The sequence below is a fragment of the Protopterus annectens genome, chromosome 1.part1 (genome assembly GCF_019279795.1).
Source record: "Protopterus annectens isolate FY-2018-M chromosome 1.part1, PAN1.0, whole genome shotgun sequence".
Lineage (NCBI taxonomy): Eukaryota > Metazoa > Chordata > Ceratodontiformes > Protopteridae > Protopterus > Protopterus annectens.
The window spans coordinates 1,230,493,100-1,230,514,214 of NC_056726.1; the positions used below are offsets into that span (position 1 = coordinate 1,230,493,100).

General features: G+C 39.7%; 1 protein-coding gene across 1 annotated transcript in view; it reads left to right on the forward strand.

Moving 5' to 3' along the window:
• LOC122809484 (zinc finger protein 595-like) overlaps window positions 1-21,115 on the forward strand; it is a 224,113-nt gene that overhangs the window by 197,122 nt on the left and 5,876 nt on the right. The window contains exon 3 of the mRNA XM_044081034.1: window positions 621-776. Coding sequence (XP_043936969.1) covers window positions 621-776 — 156 coding nt within the window. The remainder of the gene's footprint in view (window positions 1-620; window positions 777-21,115) is intronic.

The window sequence follows — 21,115 nt, forward strand, 5'->3', positions numbered from 1 at the left end:
CATGAGATGTAACAGTGTCTCCCTCACCACTGGAATAGACTACCGTAGTCCTTGAAACAAGACCTAGAAATTGGATGATTATTCCTAAAATTCACATTGAGCTTGCCTGGCCAAGCTCTCCTTGAGATGGCAGGTACAGTGTAGGGAGGGAACTGGCAAGGCAAAATGGTCCCAAGTCTCAGCCTTGAACTTCCCATGACTCCTAAGTGATTTTAACTCTGATGGTATTCATACTGAGGAATTACTGTGCACGTAGTTTCCTGACTGGGGTCTCTCCTCACAGATAATTCCACATTTGACCTCTTTTGTTGTGTGAGTTGTAATTTGGGTTTTCAGCAGACATCTATTTGGGTATCACCAGAGTCATTCAGATAAAAGTTTTTTGTACAACCGTGCAAAACTAAGTAAAAGCCGTACCATATTACAGCAAAATAGATCTATTAATGCTGTTTTTATGGCTAGATATGCATGGTTATTTGTTATGTGGAATGTGAACATAAAAATCTATCAGTCCTTTTGTTGCATTAGTGTTATGTAAAATTGAAGCAGGCATTCGTTAATATGTCTTTGTACCATTTTCCAGTTGACCATTCCTTTGTCATCTGTTCTTAATTTCCCAGGCTATGTAATCCCAGTGGATGATGTGTTGGCATGTGTAAAGAGGGGATGGAAACGTGAAAAAGAAGAACTGGAGATAAAAGAAAAGGAAGAACAAAAGGATGAGAAGAAAAATGAGATCAAAGAGGAACCAGCTCAGGTTCAAGAAATCCTTGACAGTAAGTACATTGGTGCGGTGTATATTTATTTATTTATTTAACATTTGTTAACCGGGAAAGTCCGACGTGGAACAAAGCCAATTTTCAGAAGAGGCTCCAGGTGCATGTCTTTCTTATATGGGAGGAAACCAGAGCACCCAGAGGAAACCCACACGAACGCAGGGAGGACATGCAGACTCCACACAGAATGCACCCCAGCCAAGAATCAAACCGGAGAACGTCTTGCTGTGAGGTGACAATGCTACTCCTGCACACACACACACATTCATTGGTCAGTGGCATTTAATTTTTTTTTTTGCTTGGGAGCAAAGCACAGTATGAAGCAGTAAAGTCCCAGCACTTCAACCCAGCAACTACTAGATGAAGTTGGGAGAAATGCTGGTAGCTTCTCTCCTTCCTTTGCTACTTGGAGATTGAAGGCAAATATAAATGCCAGTGCAGATACCATTGTGAGGGTCCCTCATGTAGCCCCACTCCTGTATCAGAGTACCATCAGAAGTTGAAGGGGTGCAGATAGTAGACATCCGTCCCACCTCCTGAATGCAATTCCCTGTCTAGGATGATCTCCTGGTCCAGTGGTGCCATGCCTTAGTCCTTGACACTTTCAGGGCTTCTTGAGTCCACCTCTGTCCTTGGTTTTATTAGATTATGAGCAACTTGAGAGGTTACAGCCCTAAAAAACGCTTGGGGGTATTGATATGTAATCACTTCCCAGTCTGTGGTGGAATATCCAGAGCATAGTCATTAGTTGTCTGCATTAGGAAAGAATTTTTTTTTTAGGTTTACCAGTTGTAGCTCTGTGTTATGTTCAGAAACAAGGATCCTACTCCTCACCCCCCCCCCCCCATATATCAAAACTCAATAATGAAGAATAAGGAGGGTTCACTGTATTCTCCTTACCCCCTCAGGTCCATGATTCAGGCCCCAGACTTCAGACAGCTGTTTCACATCTGGTTGGAGTCATCTTCATGGATGTGTGAGCTTATCCTTGGATAACATCCCTGAATCTAGCACCAGGCACATTGCAGGCCACACAAGTCCTTTCACAAGTACATCCACGAATATTAGTACACTATCACCTAGTACTCTTCCCCCAGTAGTTGCAAATTATAACACCACTGTTTGTTGTGCTATCTTTTTTATTTCTTTTATTAAATGTATGGTCAACAGTCCATAGCTCTCTGGGGTTATACAGCAGTTCCTGCAGTTGTATACTGATGTTCCATCTCTAACAAAAAGCACCAGATGTTTTCGCTGAACTGTTGGCAGCAGCATATAGAAGACAAAAGGAGACTACAGAGAAGGGGTAGAAGATCACAAAGCTGTTTTTAAACTGAGTTATTATTGACTTCAGTAGCTTCCTAGGATTCTCTGTGCAGTGTACCAGTCTCTAGTGGGAATAGAGGCTCTTTGACTTGGGGAATAAACCCCAATATCAATATGGGTTTAAACTTGGTATATAGAGCTCCAGCGACTTCTTGGAAAATGGATGTTAAAAATTCCAATGGATAATGTCTGTGTACAAACAGTTCAGTTAAAAATTTGGACTCATAATGAAAAGTATTGTCCTCACTATTTAGTCATGATAGCTTTATAAATTGTCCTTGCACTATATTCTTTTTCATAATGTGAGGATGTAGACTGCTGTAGTCTAAAATATTATTTTTGTACGTTTCCTTCCTGTAAACATTTGAACTTACTGTACTGGATGTGGCATCCAATGAGATTTCAGTATCTAAGAAATTAACTGTTTTTCCAAAACCTGAAATGACAAAGGACAGGAAACCAATGCTGTTCGTTATGTTGTCAACAAACGTTTCCAGTTCTTGTTTTGATCCCTTCCAAATGAAAAATATGTCGTCAATATAATGACGATACATTTGCATTTGTTGAAATGCTGATAAAGAAGTTAAGCATTCTAGTTCCCACACACTAAGGACCAAATTGGCATAGTGGGTGCCATTTTCGTTCCCATGGCAACCCCTTTAATTTGTTGGTAAATGTTCACATTGGCTCTGTATGAATTTCACTGTTGAAAGTGACACCCCATCCCCATGTGCAAAAATGGGAAAAAGAGGTTGTGTATGGATGGATGTGCCACAGCAGCCTACACATCGTACATGGCACAGTGATAGTACATCATGTCAGTATGTTCTTTACTCTAAATGGGAGCCCTTAGAATTACTGTGCTTTTGGCTGCTTGACAAGTGTGTCCGTTATCTGTGATCACCGCATACAGGTACAATCATTAATGAGCAAAACCTCCCAAATGCAAGTAGAATTCAAGACTTAAAAAAAAAAAAAAATCTCAAGAAAAAAACATTTTTGCGAGGGATGACAGCATACCCCCACATCTTGTATGTACCAGTTATGAGGTCGCATCAGCATGGGAAATGGGGAAATCCCCAGTATACCAGCAATTTTCTTCTTCCAGGGAAATGCCAGATGTTTGCACACTAGCTGATTGCACATGTGAGTGCCAGTTACTAGTGTTCCAGAAACAATTCTTTCAGCCTGCTGCAGAGAATCATTTGCATTTACGACTAGTAAAGGCTGCTGTGTACATCTCCTGTGCTCTGCTTTACAGGGTTACGCGTTCAGGTGTTCTACTGGATTTGTAAAGGCTGCTTTTCATCTCCTGTGTTCAGATAATAACATCTAAGCTTTTATGTGTTCTGAGGTTGCATTCAGTATGCTATTTAGTGACATCCACTGGTTGAAAAACAGTGATTCATTTTCAGCATTGCTTCTCCTTAGAACTGCTCTATTGTTTTGGAACTGATCACTGAATCACATTGTGCCTTTCAGCAAAACGTTTCTGCCAAAAGTATCCTGTTTTTGAACAGGTTATAATAATGTTTGAAATAACATTAACTGTGAGCAGGGAATTCACCACTGAACACTTTTTTAAATGCTTCCAAAGTTTTTTGGCATGGGAAGTCAGCTAGGGATTTGATAAATCAAGCAGCTCCAACCAGTTCTGCTTTCTGAAAGGGAGGTGGTGTTTTTGTCATAGTTCTGATGCAACATGTGCATGAAAGGGGTGGGGGATTGTAGCAGGTACGTTGTGGTCAGTCATGAGAGTACGATGTGATGGACACCTTTTGTTAGGGATAGTTCACCGTAATGGTTCCTGAGGTTAGTAGTGCAGGTGGGGAGCACTTTTTTAATTAGTCAGCATTTTCAGTCATTTAAATAACTTTGAGAAGATTCTGTTCATTAAAATAATGCTACACAATGCTTTATTTTTTGCTTTATTTTTCTGATTTTGCATTCAAATCATTCTAAAGTCCCCTGATACTTGAAATTGCCTTATTTAAGTTATGATGTTGTAGCATTACACTAGTAAGCAGTCTTTCTTGGGTGCTATTACTTTAGGAGGTTAGCAGTGCATTGTACAGACTTAAACACTCAGAAAGTAAATTTTATCAATAAAACCTCCCTTATTACTGAACCCTGTAATTTACTGTGGCTAAAACAAAGCCATTGTGTGGAGGCAAATTTAGAGCAACCAGTTTGCACATTAAACAGCACTACTGTCAAATCGTAGCACAATCTAACCTAAACTAATGCCAAACCCCAGGGACCACCCAAGGACCTCTGTATAACCAGTCCACAGCCTATGGATATGCAAGTTCCAAATGTCTCCATAGCCAGCTTGGTAGATATGGGTGTCCTGAGACAATGTAGCAATTGTTTCATGTTCACAGATAACCCACTTAATCCTTAAAGGGACAGTCCCAAGGATTTTTTTGTTTGTTTGTTTTGATTCAGCCAGTCCCAGGGATTTTTTTGTTTTGTTTGTTTTGATTCAGCCTTTGTTTACATTTCAGGTTTGCTTTTCTGAGCATGCTCACCTTTGGCTGAGAAGGGTGGGGGAAGAGTGCCTGAAGGAAGTTTCAAAGGTGTTAGCCACATTCCATTTCAAACTGCAGTGCTACTAACAACAGCTCTCCCTGTGAGCCATTCATTAGTTTAATCTGTGCATTTTACCCATTGTGAAAAGTAGCCTTTCAGGCATTTAGGCTGCTGATGCTGTTCTAGAAAGCACATCAGTAATGCAAGGCTTTTAAAACATTAGTAAACAGAGTTTTTTGTTTCTTTCATTTTTTATTCTGTGGTGATTGTGAATCCTGGCCATCTACAACAATTTTATGACATGGCTTCTACCTATAGAAAGCATCTGAGACAGGCAAACAGTAGGTTCTTAGGTTCATAGATTAGTACTAGGCTAACTGCCCTTGTGGGCCATTTTAAGCCTAGCCAATTACTCCATGTGAGAATCAAGCCCTGCACCTTATGGTTGTAAGGCAAACACCTTGACCATTATGCAGTGCAAACCATATTTCTCTTTCTTTCATGTTTTACTGTATTCTGATTTTTGAATACTAGCCTGTTGTGGTGACTTTCTGACTTGCTAGTAATTCCATAGAAAGCAAGTGTGTGACTGAAGATTGGAGCATTAGTAGACACACTCTTCTGTTCCTTTTTCAGCTTCTAGTTTGATATGTGCTGATTTCTGAATACTACTAGACAAATGCACTATTTTTTATGAGCGGTCTGCTTGTACATCTGTAGAAGCATGAGTGATGCAAAATTTAAAAAAAGAGTATACACTGATGTCCCTTGTCCCTAGTCCAGCTTTCTTTATTTTAAATATGAGCCAGGAGCTGGGGGCATAGTTCCCCGATCCAGTGTAAGTCAGAGAGGAACACAAATCCAAAGATTAGTTCATCCTGGGAGCTGTGAATTTACAGGATATTTAAAAGTAAAATGACACTGTGGGTGGGAATGAAAGTGACGTGTCGAAGTGGGCATGACTTCCATCAGTTTAACTTGGACCCTAATTTTAAACACTGGGATTGTCCCTTTAAGAAAACAAACAATATGCAAGAGAGGCACATACTTAATTTCACTGGAGGCAAATATCTCGCATACAAACAAAGTTGTCAAGAACACACACACACACACACACACACACACACACACACTACATCCACCACTCAAAATGTCTATCACACACACAGACCAACTTATGCTGAGGCACTAAAAAGCAGTATTCTCAAATCTCAAACACCTCCTAATAAAAGCAGTCACCAAAAGCAATACCAAACACCACACATATTCCCTACACCCAGGGGAGCACCAATACCAAAGCACATAAGGCAAGGAAAAATATTACTCAGAACTGTTGTAGTAGGGGACTCCTTTGTATGACACACAGATGCCTGACACACAGATGCCCAACTTACAGACTGAACAAGAAGATAAAATGTTAGTTGCTTTTTTGGAGCCAGGATCTAGCAAGTTATGCATGCATGTATGTCACTACACCACAGGTACCAGTATGATTCTGTCATAGTCCATGTGGACATTAACAACCTGAAATGTATTTCCCTGGACTGTATGAAGAGGGGACATTGTTGATCTGTCTCTAAAGATGTGTCTCAGGTAGGTGTGTGTATTGCATTGAGCACCATTCTACCTTCACTGAGGATGATGCCTCAGTATGAAAAAAAGATGATTGACTTCAGTAATTGGCTTAGTTTCTGGTGTCTTTCCAGGGAGCTTAAATATTTGTCAGCATGGGAGGACATGGTTAACAAACCACATTGCTTTGCAAAGGATGGTCTGCAACTGTCTCCCCTAGGCTTATGAATATTGGCACCACCCCCTGCCCAGAAAAACCACAGTGAAAAACTTCTCTAAAGCAAATTTCACACTCCTCAAAACCGAGGTGGAATCCTTCAAAGCCCCCGGGCCTGTGGAAAATATGGCCCAGACCGCAGAATCCTTTATAAACGCATTCTATGAACACCTTCAGGAATGCATGGATCATGCGATCCCAAATAAAACCAAGACCCAATCCTCCAAAGGCAGACGTCCTGTCTGGTGGACCCCAGCCATAAACAAACTATACAATAGAAGGAGGAAGCTACTAAATGATAGAGCAAAATTCCAAAAAGGGAAGGCATCTCTGATCAGTATTAGGAAAAACCTACGGGCACTCATAAAATCGTCTAAGGCCAGCTTCGAGAGAAAAATTGCACAAGACACTAAGGATAATCACAAGGCTTTCTTTAGTTATGTTATGAACCTGGGTGGTAATTCCCAGATATGCTCAGAATTAGTCCAAAATGACAAAAAATACACTGATCCCACAGACATTGCCAACATCCTAGCTGACAGGTTCAGCGCAAACTTCTCCCCCCCTCCCCACCAAAAGGGCAAATATCTATCCCAGCAGAGTGCTGCCCCCCTGACATCTCAGATGCTCAGGTAAGAGCCACCCTCTCCAAAGCAAAAAACACAGCATCAATGGGACCAGACGGTGTCCCGGGCTGCATCCTACATGAACTCCAAGAAGAGCTAAACCCAAACATAAAACTACTGTTCAATCTCAGCCTTACTGCAGGATATGTACCCAAAGAGTGGCGTACAGCAACTGTGGTCCCTCTCCACAAAGGTGGTGCCTCAACGGATCCTGGAAACTATCGCCCCATAAGCCTGACTAGCTAGGTCTGCAAAGCTATGGAAAGGATCATCATGGACCTCATAAATAAAGATATTGGGGACCTACAGACACTGGATCCTACCCAGTTCGGCTTTGTTAAGGGCAGATCCTGCCTCTTAAACCTGGTTGATTTCTTTGAAACAGTCACCAAGGCCATTGACGAGGGGAACGTGGTCCACACAGCCTACCTGGACCTTGCAAAAGCCTTCGATACAATACCCCACTCGGGCATTATAGATAAGCTCACCAGCTTAAATATAAACCCCTATGTCACTAGATGGGTTGCAAACTGGCTCAAGGACAGAACCCACATGGTTAGAATTGCTGTAGCCATGTCAGACTCCAAACCAGTTACAAGTGGCGCCCCACAAGGCTCAGTCCTGGGACCTCTCTTGTTCGGTATATATCTCTCAGAGGTACAGGCCAACACGGAAGGACTGTGGCTGACCAAGTTCGCAGATGACTGCAAACTGGGCGCCATAATCGACTCTCCAGCCGACACAAGCATCCTCCAAAAGGGCCTCATAGAAACAGACAACTGGTGCCAGAGCCATGGCGTCAAGCTAAATGCCAAAAAGTGTATAGTCATCCCCTTTGGCAAAAACAAACTGCCCACAAATTACCACATAGGTGGTAATCCATTAAGTACAGAAGAAGTAATTAGGGACCTGGGGACCCAAGTTGATAGCAGTCTCTCATTTGACAACCACGTGGCCAAAGTGGTTAGAAAAACATTTTATATAGCCCACGTAATCATGAAGGGATTCACATCTAAATCAGGGGAGGTCATCGTGCCTCTTTACTCATCCCTCATCAGGCCAATAATTGAGTACAATGCCCGTTTTGGGATGTACCTTACCAGACACCTGTAGCAACTGGAAAGACCCCAAAAGTACCTCACCAAGAGGATCAAAGGGCACAAACAGATGCCATATGCTGCCCGGTTAAAGAAACTCCAGCTCTACTCAGTGGCATACCGCCTGTTCAGAGGTGATCTCTGCCTGACATATAAAGCCATGTCCAACCCGGAAGTAGTGGACATGCTGCACCTCAGAAAATCCAAATCCCATCGAGCTACTCGCTCGAGAGACTTGAACCTCAGCACCGAAATAAATAGGACATGCTGGAGGGACAGATTCATAACCCAGAGGCTCCCTTCACTCTGGAATAAAATCCCAGTCCAGGTTAGGCAGAGTCCCTCATTGACTCTCTTCAAGAGGAATCTTGATGAGTGGATGGGAGATCGTAGGTTTACCCCGGGTATCACTTCTGTGTCACTGTTAGACAGAGGCACAGTATACTAACCTCAAAAAAGGGCATAGCAAAATTAATTTAAAATGGGTGGCGAAAGCCAAACACATTCTGGCTAGGCTTATAAATGCCCTAGGGCAGATAGCCTAGTATGAACCTATGAACCTAAATCTTCTTTATCCACCCTCTAAGAGCCTTTTTTAGGCAATGCCAAGTTGACAAACCTACTGACATAGCCATTAAAACTTAAGCAAACCTAAAGGTGTTGCTGCTTAATACTAGGAGCCTAAATAAGAAACTCCACATCCTACAAGCTCTTTTCACTCTAGAGAATAAAGACATGGTTTAAATTCAAAGAAAGTACGCCGGAGGTGCAAAGTTTCAGTGCCTTCCACACATTTAGACCATCAGCTGCATAAACAGGGACAAAAGGTGGAGGAGTCTCAAGCTACATTAGCAACAAGCATAACTCTTTGTTGGTTAAACAGGACAATGCCCTGGAATTTATCCATGTGCAAATCACCATAGACAGAGTCCTATACCATATCCTAGCAAACTATAGGTCACCCTCTATGTCCCTAGAATCCCATAGCCCATACCTAGACCTGTTGGAGACACTCACTATTAAGCCAAGTACTGTATTCATGGGAAGCTTTAACTACCTGTCTATAGACTGGGAAACATGTACACTGCCTCATAGTCACAGGCACAATGATTCGTGGACTTTAACACAAATACCCTTGAATGTGCACACTCACCGGAGGTTCAAACATACTGGACCTGGTACTCAGCAATATGGGAGAATGATGCACCCCACCCCCATATTAGTATCACTTCCTCACTGCTGACATCAGACCACAAAGCTGTTGTCTTCAAAATAAAAATCAGCGGGGTAACCCCAGCAAACTTTGTAACAGTTAGGAATTATTCCAAAGCAGACTACATCCTGTTAAGCAATAATGTGTCAAAATTCAATGCCTCTCCCAACTTGTAAATTCACAGTAGCCTATGTGGAATTGTTCAGAGACCCTACACGGCCATGTAAATGGCTGTATAGAGACTGCAGTATGTACTAAAAGTAAGCCCAAAACAAACTATAAGCTAACCACACTGGTGGAATCCTAATCTTAGTACGTTATGTAACAAAAGGAAAAAGTAAGGATTAAAATCAAGAAGAGCAACTCCCATAATGAATGGAGCTCTCTAATTAATTTAAATGGGAAACGTAGACTAATTAAGATCAACAAGGCCAATTACAAGGTCAAGACAGCTTCACAGGCCACAAGGTCTTTTAAATCTATGTCCGAAACCTCAAAGGCAGCACACTGTAGTGTGCCAAAGTGTTGGTTAATAGTGCCACCTTCACTGAGCAGAGTGACATAGCAGATTTGCTGGCTGACAAATTCAGCCCAAATTTCACCCCCACTCCTCCATGAAATACTTATTAGCATAACCCCCTAACTATTACCAGGGAGCAGGTCCTGGTGGCGCTCGCTAAGTCCAAAAACACAGTCTCAATGGGCCCTGACAGTGTCCATGGATGCCTCCTAAATAGTTTGAAACATGACCTATCAGGACCTGTGTGTGACTTTTCAGTTGTAGCCTGAAAACAGGCTTTGTACAACAAGAATGGAGGACTACTGGTGGTATTCCACTCCACAAGGGTAGACTATCAACTGTCCCCAGAAACTACAGACCTATTAGTCTGACTAATCTCATATGCAAAGCCATGGAACAAGTTATCATGGAAAAAAAAATCAAAAAAGACATAGGTAACCTTCAGAAACTGGACCCAACTCAGTTTGGCTTTGTCAAGGGAATGTGATGCCTACTAAACCTGGTGGACGTCTTTGAGAAGGTCACCAAGGCAATGGATGAGGGGAAAATGGTGCATACTGCCCACCTGAACCTGGCTAAGGTGTTTGATACAATACCCCAGTCAGGTGTGGCTGACAAACACGCAAAACTGGATGTAAACCCCTACATAACTTGCTGAGTTGCCAGCTGGCTCACAGACAGGACCAAGGAAGACAGGATTAATGAGACAACATCCACTAAGAGACCGGTCATCAGCTTGGTAACTCAGGGCGCTTTGCTGGGACTGCTTCTATTTGGCATCTACTTCTCAGAGGTAAAGGCTAATGTCAAGGGTCTTTGGCTGACCAAGTTCATAGATGACTACAATTTGGGAGATATCATAGATTCTCCTCCGACACAAACATCTTACAAGAGGGCTTACACAGACAAAATGTCTGCTGCCAAAGTCACTGATTAAAACTCAATGCCAAGAAATGCATTACAGTGCTTTTTGGGAGAACTGTAACCCATGCTAGTAAGGCACTCCTAAGAGTTGATCCTGTAGTCAGAGATTTGGGGAAATGTATATAGACAGTAATCTGCCCTTTGACCAATATGTGACCAAGGTAGTAGGAAAATTATTCCATGTCACGCAGGTTATAAGTAAGGTCATGGCATCCAGGTCCAAGGAAGTCATAGTACCCCTTTATTTTGTCCCATATTAGAACCATCGTTAAGTATAATGTCCCCTTCAGCATGTACCTGACCAGACATATGCAACAATTAGAATGCCCACAAAGGTTCCTTTCCAGGAGAAGCCAGGGTATAAAGCCAATGTCCTACAGGTTACTGAATAGCAATCTATGCCTGGCATACAAGGCATCCTTAGATCCAGCTCTGAGAGACCTTTTGCACATCTGCGAAATGAACAGCATCAGAAAAAGATTTAAATTGTGCTTGTGGCATAAATAAGGCATGTTGGTGAAACAGATGTGTTTCAGTGGATCCCCATGCTCTGGAACAGGCTCCCCACCCTTATGAAGCAGAGTCCATCCCTAACTCTATTTATGCAAAACTTTGACCAATGGATCAAAAATGTGATTGACAGAAGTATATGGTATTGCCCAAACTAACATGCCCCCCCATAACGTCTAGAAGCTTATTTACTAATATGCCACCTTTTAGTAAGCACCCATGATACATAGGGACACAGTTGGGTTGGATTGTATGGCTAGACTTATAAAAACCCTGGTGGTTGTTAGCCTAGTATATATCTATGAACACTTGATATAATTATGCAGTAATTGCAAATGAACTCTATTGCAACTGACAGTTCAACTAAAAACATTTTAAGATAGCTTGCCAGTGTGTTTGACAGTCTGAGGTTTTATCTGATCATTTATTAAAATGTCTTAATGACTGATGTTCTTTGTGTTTCACTGTTACAGTCATCACATTTGGGTTATCTGCCTGCAGGTAGCCCTCAGCCGGCCTGAATACCAGAGTCTTCGGATTTCTGCATCGGATGCTGTCGTTTCTTCCATGACGTCAGATCGTCAGGGGTATAAAACATGCAGCTTACGTCATTACCTCAGTCTTTGATAAACCTTAATAAATCAGCAGACGAAAAAACAATAATGAAAAACTATACAATTCTGCTGAATGGGGTGTCCGGATCCAAAAATCTGCCACTAGACATAAATTACAAGACTTTATTGGCAAATTAATAAAATAAGTACTGTAATAGTTAAGCACTTTCATCTATAATATAGACTTCGTCAGAACAATGACTCAATATTCACTGTTACTTAAACAGTGTGAAGAACAAATAAGCACCTCTTTCTAATCAAATAATTATCTCTCAACCCCTTTACTTTTAAAGTGCTCAATACTAAATTGTTAAAAATATATGTGCAATAAAATAAGATAAAATACAATAACTTAATTATACATCTGTATTTCAAATTGATAAAACCTACTTAATACTAAAATTCTATGAACAGTAAAATCAACTTCAGTCACATTTTAGATTCCAGTATGGCTCTAATGGATATAGCATCATTTATTCCTGGGTGCACTGTAGCATTTAGTAATATTTGCCATTTAGTTTCTCTCTCATTTAATTTCTTGGTAATACTCCTCCCTAGGGTTCATCCTCACCTGTTCTAATATGGCAAATTTAAACTCAACACATCCAGGACTTGCACTTAAATGCCTATACAAAGCATTAGTTTCATCTTTTTTCCTTATGCAATAACCATGGTCATAGATCCTGTTCCTCAAACATCTATCTGTTTTGCCCACATAGAAACAGGAACATTTTGTACATTTTGCCAGGTATACCACATGTTGGGTTCTACAGTTACCATGCTGAAATTTTAGATATGATTGACTGATGTTCTCCAGCTTAAGTGTAGCCTCTTCCATAATGGCATGACATTGGTTACATTTTCCACATTTACGGGTCCCCCCCCCTCCCTATTTCCATTCCTTACAATGTTATTCTTCATTTTGCATTAATTTTTAAGATTAAAACCTGTCTTGTAGACAAATGTAGGACACTCCCCTATTATTTTACTTATATTTTCCTCAGATTTTAAAATGTTCCAATTATTAGTTATTACGTCCTTAATTTCCTTTACAGCGTTTCCAAACTGCAATATACATGCCCGCTGAAATTGATTCTGACTTAATGGGACTGTATTGGGTTTGTGCTGTAAATTCGCCTCACCCCTACCTAAAAGTGGTTGATACAATTTACCCCATTCATTTTTTACATATTTTATAGTATTATCAATAAGGACACTAGGATATCCTCTTTTATAAAACATATTACCAATAAAATCAAGTTCCTCGACCATTACATTGTACTCAGAAGTCATCCTAGCTGCCCTAATACATTGGCCCTTAATTATACTGGCGTGTTGTTTATAAAGGTGACTGCTAGTGTATTCAAGGTATGTATTGCTAAACGTACTTTTCCTATATATTTTAGAGCAAAAATGATCATTCTCTATATAAATAAAAGTATCTAAATATGATATACCCTGAGGGTCACTTTTGTAGGTGAATTTTAAATATTCACTGAAATTATTTAAATAGTCAAAAAAGATTCTAATTCCTGCAAGGAATCGTTCCATAAAATGAATATATCGTCCAGAAAACGAACATAACAATTAATAGCCTTCATCCACTTACTTGGGAATACAATTTCTTCTTCCCAATTTAATAACACTAAATTTGCAAAAATGGGTGCACAAGCTGCGGCCATCGCTACACCATTACTTTGTTTGTAATATTCTCCTTCGTAAAATATGAAATTATTTTTTAATACTAATTCCATAAATTCTAGTGTTAATAAAACTTTGTCCCATGAAAATTCAGCATACGTTTGAATAGTTTCCTGAAATTTTCTAAGTCCATCATCCTCGGGAATGCATGAAAGAAAATTTATAACATCAATTGTAACAAAAATACTCCCCTTATTAAATTTATCGGGGATCAATCTACCTAAAAAGTCCCATGAATCAATAATGATATGAGGTATTTTTTTATATATAAATTTCAACCACCTGTCTATCACTTGTCCAAATGGAAAGGCTTTAGATTTATTGCCCGAGATGATGGGTCTAAATGGTGGGTCCTTTAAATCTTTGTGCACCTTAGGTATCCCTACAATGGTAGCTAATACAGACTGTTTTAATTTCAAAAAATTGTATAGTTCCACATCAATTCTCTTTTTCTCTTTTGGGACGGAGAGGTGAGGGAGGATCAGAGGAGGAATACAACATTTCAGGCGCCAAACCGAAGCGTACTATCCCTAAAAAACATATTCTGTGTTGGGACAAGCTGTAGATACAGGTACTGTTTATCCTCATACTCATAGTAATTGCAACGGAGGCAATGACACTACCAAACGTTATAATTTGGAATCATTTGTTAAATGCAACTTTCACTTTGAAAATAATAACTACAAATCTAAATCTGACTTTAATTCCAGTAGGAGTATCGAAGACAATAGAAGTTTAAAAGACCTTATTTATGAATTTGGTAAAAATTAAGTACTGTGAAGAGTTTTCAGCTAGACAATCTTTATTTAAAGCATTGTCTTGTTTTAAAAATAGTACCAATGGGCCTTAGGTTTTTTAAACAGCCCATAGGTGTCGACTTGGATGAAAATAACATTCTTGAATGTAACAAGCTCTTTGACAGTTTTGGTTTTTCTTTCATTGAGTTCATTGTTAACTGTAATGATAGGAAGATGTGTGCTTTGATACAGGAAACTGAGATGTTAAATGAGACTATTACACAAGACTTATTATTTAGTGAATGGGAAAGTTTCTTTTTCAAGCAGTATGAATGGACTGACAGGAATTGTAAGAAACAATTCGATAGGAAATGTAAAAAGATGAAAAGAGACTTGGACCAATATGAAAAGCAACAGGTTTATAGATGGGATAAGATAAAAGCAGACACTGATGCCATATACAAGAGGAAAAATACACATCCCACAAATGGTACAGTTTATAGTAATAATAAAAAAATGGACCAGTTTTATTTTAATGATAATGAAATTTTTTTAGGGACAAGGCAAGAAGGCCAGTATTTGCAAGAGGAACATTTAGGAACAGAACACAGGAATTGGAGGCAAAAGAAACCTCAAAGGGCTTGGAAAAATTAAGTTATGAGGGAAATATCGTGAAACATAATGAGATACATTTTACTTTAGGAGATTTCAGTGTGTTTAACTACACTGATTTTAAATTAGAAAAAGAACATTTTAGACTGTTCTCCAGAGGCATGAAATATGTACCTTCTTCCAGGTGTAACATTATAGATTACATAGTAGAATATAAGTTATTTATACGGAAACTTAATTTAGCAATATTTTTCCATGACAGTAATAGGGTAAAAGTCAACAGCATGTACAAGAAACCCAGTACCTTCATTCCATCTATGAACTCCACCTTAGCCACCTACGAGAAGGTTGTTATAGATGGAATGTATGAAATTTATAATAGTTCTAAAAACAAAAAATGAGATACAACTTAACTAAAAACGAATATGAGCTATTAAATCAAATTCAAAATGATTTTCATATTCGAGTTATGAAACCTGACAAAGGGGGAGGCATAGTGTTGTACAACAGACAGGATTATATTAACAAAATGCACACATATTGTTAGGTTCAGGAAATTATGAAATTTCATCCTTAAATGAAGTTAATATAGGACATCACAAAATAGATTTTTTCTGGAAGACCTTGTGTTGGAAAAGAGAATTGATGTGGAACTATACAATTTTTTGAAAGTAAAACAGCCTGTATTAGCTACCATCGTAGGGATACCTAAGGTGCACAAAGATTTAAAGGACCCACCATTTAGACCCATCATTACGGGCAATAACTCTAAAGCCTTTCCATTTGGACAAGTGATAGGCAGGTGGTTGAAATTTATATATAAAAAAAATACCTCATATCATTATTGATTCATGGGACTTTTTTAGGTAGATTGACCCCCGATAAATTTAATAAGGGGAGTATTTTTGTTACAATTGATGTTATAGATTTATTTTCATGCATTCCCGAGGATGATGGACTTAGAAAATTTCAGGAAACTATTCAAAAGTATGCTGAATTTTCATGGGACAAAGTTTTATTAACACTAGAATTTATGGAATTAGTGTTAAAAAATAATTTCATATTTTATGAAGGAGAATATTACAAACAAAGTAATGGTGTAGCGATGGGCGCAGCTTGTGCGCCCATTTTCGCAAATTAGTGTTATTAAATTGGGAAGAAGAAATTGTATTCCCAAGTAAGTGAATGAAAGCTATTAATTGTTATGTTCGTTTCCTGGATGATATATTTATTTTATGGAACGATTCCTTGCAGGAATTAGAATTGTTTTTTGACTATTTAAATATTTCTAGTGACTATTTAAAATTCACCTACAAAAGTGACCCTCAGGGTATATCATATTTAGATACTTTTATTTATATAGAGAATGATCATTTTTGCTCTAAAATATATAGGAAAAGTACGTTTAGCAATACATACCTTGAATATACTAGAAGTCACCCTTATAAACAAAAAGCCAGTATAATTAAAGGTCAATGTATTAGGGCAGCTAGGATGACTTCTGAGTACAATGTAATGGTCAAGGAACTTGATTTTATTGGTAATATGTTTTATAAAAGAGGATATCCTAGTGTCCTTATTGATAATACTATAAAATATGTAAAAAATGAATGGGGTAAATTGTATCAACCACTTTTAGGTAGGGGTGAGGCGAATTTACAGCACAAACCCAATACAGTCCCATTAAGTCAGAATCAATTTCAGCGGGCATGTATATTGCAGTTTGGAAACGCTGTAAAGGAAATTAAGGACATAATAACTAATAATTGGAACATTTTAAAATCTGAGGAAAATATAAGTAAAATAATCGGGGAGTGTCCTACATTTGTCTACAAGACAGGTTTTAATCTTAAAAATAAATTTGAAATGAAGAATGACATTGTAAGGAATGGAAATAAGGAGGGGGGAACCCGTAAATGTGGAAAATGTAACCAATGTCATGCCATTATGGAAGAGGCTACACTTAAGCTGGAGAACATCAGTCAATCATATCTAAAATTTCAGCATGGTAACTGTAGAACCCAACATGTGGTATACCTGGCAAAATGTACAAAATGTTCCTGTTTCTATGTGGGCAAAACAGATAGATGTTTGAGGAACAGGATCTATGACCATGGTTATTGCATAAGGAAAAAAGATGAAACTAATGCTTTGTATAGGCATTTAAGTGCAAGTCCTGGATGTGTTGAGTTTAAATTTGCCATATTAGAACAGGTAAGGATGAACCCTGGGGGGGGGTATTACCAAGAAATTAAATGAGAGAGAAACTAAATGGCAAATATTATTAAATGCTACAGTGCACCCAGGAATAAATGATGCTATATCCATTAGAGCCATACTGGAATCTAAAATGTGATTGAAGTTGATTTTACTGTTCATAGAATTTTAGTATTAAGTAGGTTTTATCAATTTGAAATACAGATGTATAATTAAGTTATTGTATTTTATCTTATTTTATTGCACATATATTTTCAACAATTTAGTATTGAGCACTTTAAAAGTAAAGGGGTTGAGAGATAATTATTTGATTAGAAGGAGGTGCTTATTTGTTCATCACACTATTTAAGTAACAGTGAATATTGAGTCATTGTTGTGATGAAGTCTATATTATAGATGAAAGGGCATTAACTATTACAGTACTTATTTTATTAATTTGCCAATAAAGTCTTGTAATTTATGTCTAGTGGCAGATTTTTGGATCCGGACACCCCATTCAGCAGAATTGTATAGTTTTTTTCATTATTACCTCAGTCTTTCTTGCAGTGCGGTGCCTGAAGCAGAAGCAGTTCACAAGTGCCGGTCGGCCGACTCCTGAAATTTTCATTTTTCGCGTTTCAGTCCTGAAGTCTTCAAAAAGATAAGTACCCCTTTGGAGATCCTTTTTTCTTGCTCTAACTGATGTCAGAAATAATTAACAATTGTCTTGCCTGTGGAAAGCAAATACCTCATAGAGATTTTCATTCTTACTGCGTCACCTGTATAGGCCCAGACCACGACGTCCCTCGCTGTCGGTTTTGTGCCTTGTTCAATGGCCGAACTATTTGTTGTCAGGCTGTTTTCGTAGTTAAATACTTTAGTTCTCGATCTCAGTACTCCAAAATGGCTTCGTTAAGCCATCCAACTACTGATCTTCTGAAAAAATGTAAGGATAAAGACAGAGACAGACCGCATAGGTCCAAAACTGTTGACGATGCTTCTGTTAAGCTAGTCACCAGTCCGCTGGTACTCAGTGAGGTGCTTTCCCCTGATACCCACTACTACAGATTCGCAGGCCTGTACTGAGATCCATTTGGAGTACGGTATGCCGCAAGATGCTTCTTCAACTATGGAACCTGCGGATGTCTCTACCTTGGATGGGTCCGGAGCCGCTGTGCAAGCACCAGCTTCTGAGGGTGTATTCAGGAGTACTGATTTTCATATTAAACCGACAACTTCTTTTCAAGCTAAGAATACCGAATTCTTCAGGCCTGAAGCTCGCATTACACCTAGAAAACTGACAACCAAAGTGCATTCTCAGGCCCATATGCCTCAAACACAAATGATTAGAATGGCTGAAGACCTTATTACCTTAATTAGGGGAAGCCAGCCTTCACCCTCTAAGAGACCTAGAACTGATCTTCTGATCAGGAATCTGATATCTCTATTCCCTCTGACTACCAGGATTTACCCTTATCTACTTATGAGGATTCTGATACAGAGGATTCCATTCCCTCTGCTTCCCCTCCAGAAGATTTTTCTTTTGGTGAAACCTTGCATACCCTTAGGGAGCATTTCCACTGGGAAAGCCAGGACCATTCTTAGTCCAAAAAGAGGCTTAGGGAATTTTTAAACCTGCCTCAGCACAGGCCTCTAGCTATCCCTCCTGTTCTGGAGGTTGTAGATGATGTTTTCTTGTAATCCAGCCTGACAGGTACTACAGAGTACCTGACTCTCACAAATTCCTATTCAAGAATCCTGCTGCGGATCCAGAGACAATTTCCCAAGGACGAAAAGGCATTAAGGCTACTACTGCCAAAAATCCTACCCCTTCTGATAGGGACTAGAGCTTTAGACAGATGGGGTAAGAAGGTATACACTTCTGCTACTTTGGCCATTAGGGCTTTAAATTGCCAGTTTCATATGTTAAAGTATCAGCAGCATATTATGGGATTAATTAAACAGCAAATTAAGTTGATTCCTTACTGTGCTTAACACAAAGATTTACAAGAGTTAATGCATTCTGCTAACCATGTTGGTAAAAATCATTTGCAGTGTGGTTTTGATGCTTTAGAAGCATCTTGTAGGGCTGCTGTTACTGGGTCTGTACATAGAAGGCATGCTTGGCTTAAGGAACAAAACTTGCCAGATCATGTTAAAGCTAAATTACTGGATGTACCCTTAAACCAAGAGCACCTTTTTGGCAACAAAGCAGAAGAAGTCCTCAAAAGGATGGAGGAAAAAGCTAAATCTATGCAAAATGTTAAAGATTTCTTACAAGTACATCCTTCTAGATTCAGTAGGCATTGGCCTTCAAAGAACTGGTCCTTTCCAGTCCCTTCCAGGCCTTCTCAGTCCAAACCCAGGAGCAGCAGACCACCAAGACTTCAATTTCAGGCTATGCATAGATCTAAGCAGTGGAGGGCTCCCACTTCCAAAGCAGGGAGTAGTAAGCCACCCCCTATGGAAAAATGGCACAATGACTTATCCTTAACTCTTCCAGCCCTTGCTCAACTACTTGCACCCTTAGGAGGAAAGCTCGCCCTGCATGCAAAAAACTGTGAACTCATTACCCAAGACAAATGGGTTTTAAACATAGTCTCCCTAGGATACAGATTCCACTTCCACTCTCTCCCAAACCCAAGTGGGTGGCCAGACCTCCCCCTAAACCAGTGGGTGGAGACCCAGAAACAAGCAAGTGCTCTCTCTCAGTATCAGGGCTATTCAACCTGTCCCAGCAGAACAAAGGGACAAGGTTTTTATTCAAGACTGTTCCTGGTTCCCAGAAAAGAAAACGTCCTATCCTGGACCTGTCTATTCTCAACACCTTTCTGGTGGTTCCAAAATTCAAAATGCTAACTCTTCAACAGCTTCTTCCTATGCTAGCCAAGGATGCCTGGCTGGCAACCCTAGACTTGAAAGAAGCTTACCTGCACATCCCAATAAGGGAATCCTGCAGAAAATACCTATGCTTCAGGGCAGGCTCCATGCACTGTCAGTTCTCTGCACTTCCCTTTGGCTTATCTACTGTGCCCAGGGTATTCACAAAGTGTCTAGCTCCAGCCATTGCATTTTGCAGGCAGAGAAATATTCAGATTTACCCATACTTGGACGATTGCCTGATTCAGACAGAGAGTCAAGACTTGCTATTACAACACATGAAATTTGTAAAGAGACTTCTAACTTAACTGGGGTACACCATCAATGAGAAGAAATCACACCTATTACCCTGCCAACAGATTGTATTCCTGGAAGCAAGCTTGAACACAACTTCCCAGATGGCATTCCTCACTCCAGAGAAACAAGTTTATTTGACAACCTACTTCAAACTACTGGCCACAAAAACCCAGCTATCTGCAAGGAAAATCCTGCAAGCCCTGGGGTCCATGGCCTCCTGCATTCTGTTAATTCCATATGCAAGACTGCATATGAGGAAACTTCATTGGTATCTAAAAGTCTATGTTGTCAACATTCTCAGGACCTGGAAACAATGATTCCTATCATTCCTTGTCTAAGGGCAGAGTTCCTTTGGTTGGCAGAGGCCTGCAACCACAAGGGACTCCCTTTCACTCTATCCCCTGCAGCCCAAACCCTAACAACAGACACATCAGACTATGCATGGGGGGCTCACATGGCAGGGCAGTGCTTTCAAGGCAAATGGAACCCAAAACAGATGCACCTGCATGTCAATCAAAAAGAAATGTTTGCTGTACAGAATGCTCTGACAGCCTTCAAAGACCTTATTCTTCCAGGACAACTACTGGTAAAGACAGACAACATCATAGTTATGTGGTACATAAACCAGCAGGGGGGAACCCATTCCTACTCACTCTGCAGACTAACCATGGCTCTGTGGAACACAGCTTTGAGCTACCAAGTGAACCTAAAAGTTCAGTTTGTGCCAGGCAAACTAAATTCACTGGCAAACGACTTGAGCAGAAA